Source organism: Nicotiana attenuata, unplaced genomic scaffold, assembly GCF_001879085.1.
Source record: "Nicotiana attenuata strain UT unplaced genomic scaffold, NIATTr2, whole genome shotgun sequence".
Lineage (NCBI taxonomy): Eukaryota > Viridiplantae > Streptophyta > Magnoliopsida > Solanales > Solanaceae > Nicotiana > Nicotiana attenuata.
In genome coordinates this window covers 198,321-209,796 of record NW_017671825.1, presented here as the reverse complement: position 1 = coordinate 209,796, position 11,476 = coordinate 198,321, and the positions used below count along the sequence as shown (strand labels likewise).

The 11,476-nt window shown below is 40.3% G+C and overlaps 1 protein-coding gene across 1 annotated transcript; it reads left to right on the top strand.

The window, feature by feature from the left end:
* Positions 1 to 201: 201 nt before the first annotated feature.
* Positions 202 to 11,264, top strand: LOC109210437 (calmodulin-binding transcription activator 4-like). The gene is made up of 13 exons (XM_019373854.1): positions 202 to 546; positions 3,741 to 3,866; positions 3,952 to 4,067; positions 4,252 to 4,340; positions 4,609 to 4,654; positions 4,994 to 5,390; positions 6,099 to 6,229; positions 6,431 to 6,521; positions 6,618 to 6,841; positions 7,591 to 8,276; positions 9,006 to 9,591; positions 9,864 to 10,154; positions 10,860 to 11,264. The coding sequence occupies exons 1-13, from the start codon at positions 534 to 536 to the stop codon at positions 10,956 to 10,958; spliced, it is 2,895 nt and encodes a 964-aa protein (XP_019229399.1). The 5' UTR covers positions 202 to 533; the 3' UTR covers positions 10,959 to 11,264.
* The last annotated feature ends 212 nt before the right edge of the window (positions 11,265 to 11,476 follow it).

Below are 11,476 nucleotides of genomic sequence, written 5' to 3'. Positions count from 1 at the left end.
TGGGGACAATTTAAAGGGACCGTTTATGTATTTGGCCTAATAAAAATAACAATACAATACAATATAACAACCATCCAAACAAGCTGTTAGGTTGTGCGGAGCCAATCTGTACCCATGATTACGGAATTACTCTTACGTTTAAAAAAAAACAAAGAACAAAAAACAAAAAAAAAAAAAAAAGAAAACAAAAAAGAGTTCCAAAAAAATAAAAGTTCCAACACTAAAAACTCCATTTCTGAAGCGTGGTAGCTTCGTGTAGCTTTCACAGTTTTCACTCTCAGGTTACAGAGCTTATATCGACTCTTACAAAATTGAAGCCGTCCTTTTCCAGTCAAAACACACCCTCTCTCCACCACCGTCGTCTCCGTTGCTGTCGCCTGCCACCGTTCTCGTATCCGTCAAGGTCAATTTTTCGGCGGCCATACGATCTGTTCAACTTTTGCATAAGTGATTGAAATTCTGAAATGAAAGCCGGCGGGAAAATTTCTCTGCAATTCTTCATCACCGTCACAAGCTTTTATTGACTACAAATAATGGCCGAATCAGGTAAATAAAACTCTACTTAGATCACTCATGCGTTAAGTCCTTTTCCTTTTCTTTTTATTTTATGTATTCAGTCTTACTTGTCAGTTCGGTAATTTTTTGTACTTAGTCTCTTCAATTAGCATAGATGAATTGCCTTCTGTGTTTCAATATTTTTGGAGTTAGTTAAACCCGTAAATGTTAAATTTTTAAAATCTTTTAATTCAAGACAGAATTTTGATTAGTTTTGTTTTAAAGGAAAAAAAAAATTGAGTATGAGAAAGAAATGAGCGCGAGTACATCACCATGGATATAGCGGATTAGTATAGCTGACACCAACTAATTTGAGGCAGATGTATAGTTGATGGATTGACCATTTTTTGGCATGATTTCCTTGGTTAGTGTTGATCTAAAACTTTGTATTTTACTAATGCTAAAGGCATGTTAGACAAGACGAACATGAATTACTATGTTTTCAGAAGAGGGAGGACCACTTGGCCACTTTCCGGAGTAAGGTAGCAAAGACTAAGATTGATTATCTTCTTATAAGGCGGTGTGATAGGGGTCTTTGCACTAATTGCATGGTTATCCCGAGTGAGTATCTATCGATGCAGCATAGACTCTTAGTAATGGACTTGGAGATCAAGAGAGCAAGGAAGAAGAAAGCGGTGTACGGTCAGCCTAAGATCAAGCAGGGAGCCTTGACTAAGGACAAAGCTCAAGAGTTGAGGAAGAAACTGTTGGCCATGGGGGCATGGAAGAGTAGGGGGGACGCGAGTAATATGTGGACCACGACTGCGAACTGCATCTGGGAAGCTGCTAGAGTGGTGTTAGGGGTCATGAAGGGACACCCGGGAGGCCATAAAAGTGACTGGTGGTGGAATGATGAAGTCCAAGGTAAAGTGGGAGCCAAGAAACGGCATATCTGAAGCTAGTGGAAATCACGGACAAGGAGGAGAAGAGAACTTATTGGGAGTGTTATAAGAAGGCTAGGAGAGAGGCAAAATTAGCGGTCACGGCGGCTAAGACTACAACATTTGAACGATTGTATGAGGATCTTGGGGGCAATGGTGGGGACAAGAAGCTGTACAAGTTAGCCAAGATTAGAGAGCGGAAGGTTCGGGACCTGGACCTGGACCAAGTGAGGTGCATCAAAGTTGAGAATGGCAAGGTATTGGTAGAAGAGGCATGGCATGTATTAGGCGTAGGTAGCAAATGTACTTCCATAAACTCTTGAACGAGGAAGGGGACAGGAACATCATGCTCGGTGAGTTGGAGAACTTAGAGAATCAGAGTGATTTCGGGTTTTGTAGGCGTATTAAGGTTGTGGAGGTCGATGAGGCAATGGAGAAAATGAATAAGGGTAAGGCGAGTGGGCCTGACGAGATACCGGTGAAATTTTGCAAGAGCGCGGGTTGGGCAGGCTTGGAGTAGCTTACTGGTATGTTTAATGTCATTTTCAGGACGAAGAAGATGCCCGAAGATTGACCGTGGTGTTTGATGATTCCGTTGTACAAAAACAAAGGCGATATCCAGAATTGCAACAACTATAGGGGGATCAAGCTGCTGAGTCACACTATGAAAGGCTGGGAGAGGGTGATGGAGAGGGGGGGCGAGGAGAAGTGTGTCTATTTTCGAGAATCAGTTCAGATTTATGCACGGGGCGGCCAACTACCAAAGCCATACACCTTGTGTGGGGAATGGTGGAGTAGTTCCTGGGGAGGAAAAAGGACTCGCATATGGTGTTCATTAACCTAGAGAAAGCCTACGACAAAGTCCCAAGTGAGGTCCTATGGAGATGTTTGGAGGTTAGCGGTGTTCCGGTAGCGTACATTAGGGTGATTAAGGATATGTACGAGGGAGCTAAGACTTAGGTGAGGATTGCGGGTGGTGACTCAGAGCATTTCTCTATGGAGATGGGGTTACATCAGGGATCGACTCTTAGGGCGTTGGATGTGCTGACGCCATAAGGGGAGGTACCATGGTGTATGCTATTTGCTGATGACATAGTATTGATTGACGAGACGCGGGGGGGAGGGGGGGGGGGGTTAACGTAAGGTTGGAGGTTTGGCGACAGACGCTGGAGTCTAAAGGTTTTAAGTTGAGCTGGTCGAAAACAGAATACTTGGAGTGCAAGTTCAGTGATGGGATGCCTGAAGCACAAGTAGAAGTGACGATTGATACACAAGTCATCCCCGAAAGGGATAGTTTCAACTATCTTGGGTTTGTAATCCAAGGCAACAGGTAGATTGATTAGGATGTTACTCATCGTGTTGGAGCGCGGTGGATGAAATGGAGGCTCACTTCTGCGGTCCTGTGTGATAAGAACGTGCCACCAAGGCTTAACGGCAAGTTCTACAGAGTAGTGGTAAGATCTAGTATGTTGTATGGGGCGGAGTGTTGGCCCGTCAAGAAGTCCCATGTCCAGAAGATGAAGATAGCTAAAATGAAGATGTTGAGATGGATGTGTAGGCATACCAGGAAAGACAAGATTAGGAACGAAGTTATTAGGGACAAGGTGGGTGTGACCTCGGTGGAGGACAAACCGCGAAATTGAGGTTGAGATGGTTCGGGCACGTGTAAAGGAGAGCCATAGATGCCCGTTCAGGAGGTGTGAGAGGTTGACCATGGCGGATCTAAGAAAGGGCAGGAGTAGGTCAAAGAAGTATTGAGGTGAGGTGATTAGTCAGGATATGTCATTGCTCCAGCTTACTTAGGACATGACCCTCGATAGGAAGGGGTGGAGGTTGAGAATTAGGCTGGAAAGCGTTGATATGTAGTCATTAGTCTCTTAGTCTTATAAATAGTACTATGTAGTACTAACTTTATGTTTTTCTTATTCCTGGTTCTTTATTATTATATATTGTGCCATTTACTCCTATTATATTGTTGTTGCTAATGTTGTTACTTTTATTTTCACTGTTTCTTGAGTCGAGGGTCTATCGGAAACAATCTCTCTACCTTCACAAAATAAGAGTACGGTTTGTGTACAAACTACCCTTCCCAGACCCCACATGTGAGATTACACTGGCTTTTTGTTGTTGTTGTTCCATAAGTAACCGCTTGAAACTGTTTCTTTTTTAATTTAGTTGTTTTCCTTGTGAAACTACTGGTTGACCACCTATGAACGGTGCCGCTTTGGCCTTTGAGAACGGAGTGTACTGATCTGTATCTGCTGATCTAGAAGATTTAGCAACTGCTGCTATTCTACATTTCAGGATATGATATTAATGATTTGGTTCGAGAAGCCCAAATCAGGTGGTTGAAGCCTGCTGAAGTTCTCTTCATACTGCGGAATCATGAGCACCACCAGCTCTCCAATGAACCAGCTCAAAAGCCACCCAGTAGTCTCCTATAACCCTCTTACATTTGAACCATGTAGATTGCTGTCCTCTTCCATATCATCTGACAAAGTGGTTGTATCCACAGGTGGATCATTGTTTCTCTTTAACAAGAGGGTCCTCAGATTCTTCCGTAAAGATGGGCATAGTTGGCGCAAGAAGAAAGATGGGAGAACTGTTGGGGAGGCACATGAACGGCTTAAGGTAACAACATTTGTTAGGAAATATTGTGTTGTTGATATTGCAACTGACTCTTTTTGGGAAAAATATGGTGTGTTTCACATGGATAGTATGAATCCCCAAAATATATGCTTTTCATATTCTTCTCCAGTTTCCCTAACAATTTTCCATTGCATGAGTAGTTCCTATTTATCTCTTCCATGTCCAGGTTGGAAATGCTGAAGCCCTGAACTGTTATTATGCACACGGAGAGCAGAATCCTAACTTCCAGAGACGCAGCTATTGGATGTTGGATCCGTGAGTGTTACTTCTCTTATCTATCTGTAAGATGGTATTTTTTGGTTTTGCGCACTTTTAAGAAAGAGGTGCTAAACTCACCATAGTTTCAAATGGCACCGAAATTTTAGGAGTTACAAAAAGCTGAATGGGAAGATACTTAGAAGCACTTAAGCTTAATATTCTAGAGTTTCCTTTTCTGTCATCTCTCTCTCTCAGAGCAAAAAGTTGGGAGGTAACTGATTGTTCTTTTTACTTTATTTGTCAACAACTTTGGATGCTTGGGCAGTGTGTACGAGCACATCGTTCTGGTTCACTACAGAGACATAACTGAGGTCAGTCTTCTAGAACCCAGTACCAGCTAATATGATGTCATGACAAGAGTTCTCAGTACCACTGAATAATTTTTCATCAATCAAAGGATCTGTGCATCAGTAGTTCTTTGTTCTTCAGTTTCAACCATCATTTCTTTAGTAATCTTGTTTCCCTGTGAATGCGGCAATAATGTGATGCTGGAGATTCTTCAATCTGTGTATTAGTATCTGTATGTACAGCTAATATTGGAGAATTAAATATCTGTTTAGTGCATCTTATTAAGCTGTTTATTAGCTAGAACTTAAATATGTTAAAAGTATAACGAGTCCTAACATCATTAGTTTTTCATATGAGAACAGGGTAGGCAGAATCCAGCCTTCATGTCAGAATCTTCTCCAATTTCTTCTACTTTCTCTCCCAGTCCAAGCTCCTATTCTACTCAACAGACGGGCTCTACTGTCATCGCCGGTGAATCTTATGAGCAGTACCAGAATCAATCTAGCCCTGGAGAAATTTGCTCTGATGCAGTCATCAATAATAACAGGATGTCAGACATCACAGGGAGAACAAATGAGGTCATGAGTTCACCGGGGCTTGAGATGAGTCACGCGTTGCGAAGGCTCGAGGAGCAGTTAAGTTTAAATGATGACAGCTTTAAAGAAATTGATCCCCTGTATGCAGATGCAATAAGTGACGACAGTTCACTTGTCGAGATGCAGGGGAATTCAAACAGTTTGTTGTTGCAACATCATTCAGGTTTTTGTCATTTTCATGTCTCATTATTATTGTAGAATGCACATATGCATCCTTATGGTTCTCTGCTTTGGATTTCTATTACAGGCAACTCAAAGCTTGGAGATTTTCTTACTTATTTGTGCTTTATCGTGAACTAGGTAGATATTTTTGTCAGTTTGCTTGGTGTGGTTGACTACTGCCTGTCTTAGCCTTGTAACTGTTGACCTGGACACTTGTTGGAATCTTATGGTTGAATGCTGACCTTTATAGTAGCTTGTTTGAGTTAGAAGTGTTTGCAACATAGTATCTTATTTGTTTATTTTCTCTGATGATTTAACCTCAGCTGAATGTAGATTGATACATCAGCATCTGAAGGTCCACCCAGAGTTAGTCAAAACTGTACACCATAAAGAGTTATACCGTTGAATTTAAACATGTAACTAATTATAAGTTTTTATGGCATCCACTAACAAATAGTGTATGTGTATGATTTTGTAGTGATATTTCTTGTATGTAGAGTTTCCCATTATTAATGAAATTATTTACCATATGAAAAAAAGAAGTGAAAGTGTAACTATTGAAGTTCTGATAGCAGTTAACTCAATGCTTCCTCTTGGATATTTACTTCCGTGTCTTTGTGTTCATTATTTCTTTAAATGGAGCTCTCATATTTTTCTAGTTTAGAAGCAATAAATGTGAAGGTATGCTGATAATACTGTGCCTCTGTAGCTGAGAGCAGTGAATCTCATCATCAACATCTGACCCAGGATGGTCACATCTGGAAAGATATGCTGGATCACTATGGGATTTCCACAGCTACTGAATCACTAAACAAATCTTTGCCCATGTTAGATGAGAATGTAAGAAACATGTATTTTGTAGTTATCTCTGTTTCATTAGGCCTATCAATGCATATAAGATCAAGATATAGGGCAAGTTTTAACCTTATCTCAGGGCCTTCTGGCGAAATACAACACCTGCCTCTTATCATAAGCCCACATCAGCTATACATTTTAATATTAAAATCTAGACGTGTTTTCACATGCCTGTACTTACCACAGGGAATGCTGCAAATCTCATCAGAGAGAGGTGCCATAGAAGCATATCAAAGCGACAAGTGGCCTAATTTCAGTGAAAAGGAGGCTCAGAAGGGTAATCATTTTTTCATCTCCAGAGGGTAATTTGTATCTACTACCTCTAGAATGTCACTAACTAGTTAATCTCTGGAAAACTCGTGTTTCTTTGCAGCTCCCATACCAGCTTTTAAACGACTTGAAAATTTCAAGTATCATGCATATTCTCCTGGGGTAACTGCTTTTGGATCCAATTCTGACCAGTGTACAACAATATTTGACCAAGATCAGATTGGTACTTCTCTTGAAGATGAGATGAGCTTAACTATTTCCCAGAAGCAGAAATTTACAATTCGGGATATATCCCCTGATTGGGGGTATTCATCTGAGGCAACAAAGGTACATGTCATGATTTAGTTGATTGTTTGCGTTTGTTCTGTAAAACATGTCTGCTCTCCATGGTTGTGGACTTGCGATGTTTCTTGAAATTTGTTTTCTGCATGTGCAAGCAGTGTCGAGATCCCAGTGGATTGCTTATACGTTTGTTTAGTCATTTGAAATTTCAGTGTTCTGTTTTCCATGCACCAATATCTTGCATAATTAGTTATGGCTTCCGAGAACGCAGACTTCCATTGTTTTGCAGCTGGCTATTTTAAATGGTATTACTTCAAAATCTTGGATGAAACGCTTTTATATCATGGCTTAATTTGTGAATGCTGACTGGAACCTGAATGTATAGCAGTTTAAAGTAATACAAAGGTCATAAAGAGGAAGAGATGCAACTAGCTCCAGTAACCAACTCATAATGACTAATTCTTTTATCAACATTGGAGCTGCTCAATGCTCAAAACCCCCTTAAATCTTTGATATCTCTGTTCAGTTGAAACCTCTGTAAATGATTTCCTATAGTCAAATTATGCTGAACAATTTGAAGGTAGCTTTTTATGAAAGTAGTTTAAAATCCTTCTGTGCACCTTTTATCACCAAAAGGGAAAAAAAAAAAATCCTTCTGTGCACCTTATGTTCATGACCATGCTCAGGATATTGACATGTTAGATACTACGGTCTAGTTAATAGTTTTCAGCTGGTTTCTTCACCCATTTTTTAATTATTACCAATGTTTATAACGTTCTAGATCTTCAATGCAGGTTGTTATCATTGGATCTTTTCTCTGTAATCCTTCGGAGTGCATGTGGACTTGCATGTTTGGTGATACTGAAGTTCCTATTCAGATCATTCAAGAAGGTGTCATCTGTTGCCAAGCTCCTCCTCATTTGCCTGGTAAAGTCACCCTCTGTGTTACTAGTGGTAATAGGGAGTCATGCAGTGAGGTGAAGGAATTTGAATATCGGGTTAAGCCTGATGATTGTGCTCGAAATAATCGATCTGACGTAGAAGGAGCTTATAAAAGTACAGAGGAATTGTTGGTACTTGTCAGGTTCGTGCAGATGCTTCTATTGGACTTATCTGTCCAAAAAGAAGATAGTTCTGAGTTGAGCAATGATTTCTTGGAGAAATCCAAAGCAAATGAAGATTCATGGTCCCAGGTCATTGAATCTCTTTTGTTTGGCACTTCAACATCAACGATAACCATTGATTGGCTTCTTCAAGAACTTTTAAAAGACAAGTTCCAGCAGTGGCTTTCTTATAAATTGCAACGAAAAGATAATCAGATGGGCTGTTCTTTATCTAAGAAAGAGCAAGGAATAATTCACATGGTTTCTGGATTGGGATTTGAGTGGGCGCTGCACCCAATTCTAAATGCTGGAGTCAGTGTTAACTTCCGTGATATTAACGGCTGGACTGCCCTGCACTGGGCTGCACGCTTTGGAAGGTAATTCTATAGTTTTTTTTGTTTGATAAACAACTTCACTAATCACTGTGCTTCAGTTCTCACATTAAAATTTGTAGTCAGTAGCAATAGAAGCTGGATTAACAGGTCTTAGGAAGTCAAACATGTCCCACTTCTAGGCCCCAGGGCATTGCTCTAGTGGTGAGTAAACAATGCGTGATGTGTGGTTAGGCGCACATCACAGGGCTTGAACCCTGCTGCAAATAAAAGCCTGGCATTTAAGTGGATAAGGGTAGAAGGGTGGGCCCATTATCCACCAAGTTTCAAACTGTGCACCACTGACCTATGGGATTTCTCAGTCATTTTAAAGGAAAAAAAAAACATGTCCTGCTTCCACCTCCTGAGTATGCAATAAGTAAAAAGATGAATGGTATTTTTACTTTTGACTCGATCACTCAGTTATTACTGGTTTACAAGAAATATTGTCTCATTCCTAGTTTGCCTAAGTGAAATTTTAAAATTGAGCACATTAGGCAGTATTTTTCAACTTTTCGAATTTTTTATGGAGTAATATATTGACAACATGGAGAGATTCAGCTTTGAAGAACTTCATGGGTGTTGATATATCGAGGGAACTCCTTGAATCTCAATCTCTTTATGTCTGTGTCAGTGTTTGCATGTGTAATGAATTTGCTAATGACAATCTCTACTGGGGCCTATGCTTAGTAGCCATAGTGAGCTAAGTTATTTGAATATTCATATCTGTGACAGGGAAAAAATGGTTGCTTCACTCATCGCATTCGGGGCATCGGCTGGAGCTGTTACGGATCCCTCCTCACGAGATCCAGTTGGTAAAACTGCTGCATCAATTGCTTCCAGTTGTGGTCATAAGGGACTTGCAGGATATCTTTCAGAGGTAGCTCTTACCAGTCATCTTTCATCCCTCACATTGGTGGAGAGTGAGCTTTCAAAAGGTACTGCTGATGTGGAAGCAGAAAAAACTATTAGTAGCATATCAAACACAAGTGCCACCACAAACGAGGATCAGCGTTCTCTAAAGGACAGCTTAGCTGCAGTCCGTAATGCAGCTCAGGCTGCTGCTCGTATACAGTCTGCATTCCGAGCACATTCATTCCGCAAAAGACAACAGAGAGAATCTGCTGTTGCTAATACTGCAAGTGGAGATGAATATGGTATCCTCTCAAATGATATTCATGGGCTTTCAGCTGCATCAAAGTGGGCATTCCGCAATACGCGGGACTACAACTCAGCAGCATTAGCAATTCAGAAGAAATACCGAGGATGGAAAGGTCGGAAAGATTTCCTTGCATTCCGCCAGAAAGTGGTGAAGATACAGGTGCTTTATATGCTTTAAGTCAAAATTGACGTTTTAACCTCATTATACGCTATCTTCTAGGAAGGTCAAACTTGATAGACTTCAAATACAATCTGTCACTAATACAGAAGTCACAATCTTATTTATAAATAAAATATAAGTTGGGATCATTAGTTAATTATGATCTCCTTGTTCCTTTTTTCGTTTTTTGGTTTGGGGTAGAGGGAATGTTTGGAGGATAGAAAATAATTCTTTTAGCAGAAAAAGTGACTTTCTGGTGATTTCCATGGCAGGCTCATGTACGAGGCTATCAGGTTAGAAAGCAATACAAGGTGTGTTGGGCAGTTGGAATCTTGGAGAAGGTGGTGCTAAGGTGGCGTCGAAGGGGTGTTGGTCTTCGGGGATTTCGACCTGACGCAGAATCAATTGATGAAAGTGAGGATGAAGACATTCTCAAGGTGTTCCGCAAACAGAAAGTTGATGCTGCTCTGGATGAGGCTGTCTCGAGAGTGCTATCAATGGTTGAATCACCGGGGGCACGCCAGCAATATCATCGGATTCTTGAAAAGTACCGGCAAGCTAAGGTAAGCGAAGCATCATTCTACTACGACATTTCTGTCACTAAAATACATGATAGATTGAAATTTACATATTTTTTTGCATGTGGAATGTGTACTTACATCATTTGGGACTGAATGGAATGAATTTTAGCCACCCTCTATCTTCCTTGTAAATCTTAGGGACACAGATACATAAAGTATATATTCCATTATGCTTTTAGTTTTCTTTTACCTTTTCTTGAAAGGCTGGAAAAAACCAAGGTTGTGGGTCTTAGAGATGTGATCGTAAAAATAGTCAAGGTTGTGTACATCGTATGTAATGGAACAAGGACAAATTAAAAATCCAAATAGTGGAGATTGGTGGAATTGTCCATGCAACTGGAAAACTCTATGGTTGAATGTTCTTGTCTCTAAATTATTTCCAGCATATCTGGGATATGGGTGGCAGTATCATTGGCTTCTTGATCCATGTATTTTACCCACAGCATACTCCATTCTATTGAAGAAAATTGTAACATTATTCAGACTCCTCTCATTAGACCACTTGGTTTGGCACGTTCTCTGGCAGCATGGTAGTTTGCCTTCACCTAAACCATAGAGTAGAGCAATGTTTGAAGCTCTCTAAGGGCTGCATATTGTCAATCCTAAGGAGGGGGATTGGGAGCATTTAGATCCGCTTTCATAGTTCAAAATCAGGAAACTCATATGAACTAATATTCTTCACCGCAGGCTGAGCTTGAAGGAGCGGAAAGTGAAACAGCATCAACTGCTCATGGTGACATGTCTAACATGGAAAATGATGACATATACCAGTTTCCGAGTTATTAGTACACCTGACATCTTCATTGTCATCCAAACTAGTCTCTGATAGGTACAAGAATTATACATTGAGGTTTGATTGTGATTGCAATTTGTAAGTCACTGTGAGATAGTATGTATGTTGTAGGTGCTGTTCATAATGTGTACAGGTTGATAGGTTAAGACATGAGATTTTTAATATTTGATGCCTGCAAGATTAGCTCGAAAGCTTTTCTTTTTTTCTTTCTAACATGTTCTTATGTGTTTGAGCGGCTTTAGCTGCTAAATAGTTGATCGTCAAGGGGCAAATACTAGGGGAAGATTGTGGTATAGTCACTGGCATGAGTGCCTATTTGTTTTTATTAATTTCAGGAAATCAGTAGAAATACTCAACCCGTTTTTGCGCACGTTTGGTTTCAAAATCAATGTCAAAGGCAATGAGATTGATGCCTTTGACATTGATTTTGGAAACCAAATTTATTCGCTGTTTTACCCTACTATTGTAGATCTGTGAAAATAGCATGGGCTAGCCAGTTTTCGAAATGGTA

Bases quoted from the DNA above. Each gene is read 5' to 3' on its own strand.
- LOC109210437 (XM_019373854.1), top strand. The intron at 4,341-4,608 runs GTGAGTGTTACT...ATGCTTGGGCAG, and splicing joins AGCTATTGGATGTTGGATCC to TGTGTACGAGCACATCGTTC. The intron at 9,592-9,863 runs GTGCTTTATATG...TTTCCATGGCAG, and splicing joins AGAAAGTGGTGAAGATACAG to GCTCATGTACGAGGCTATCA.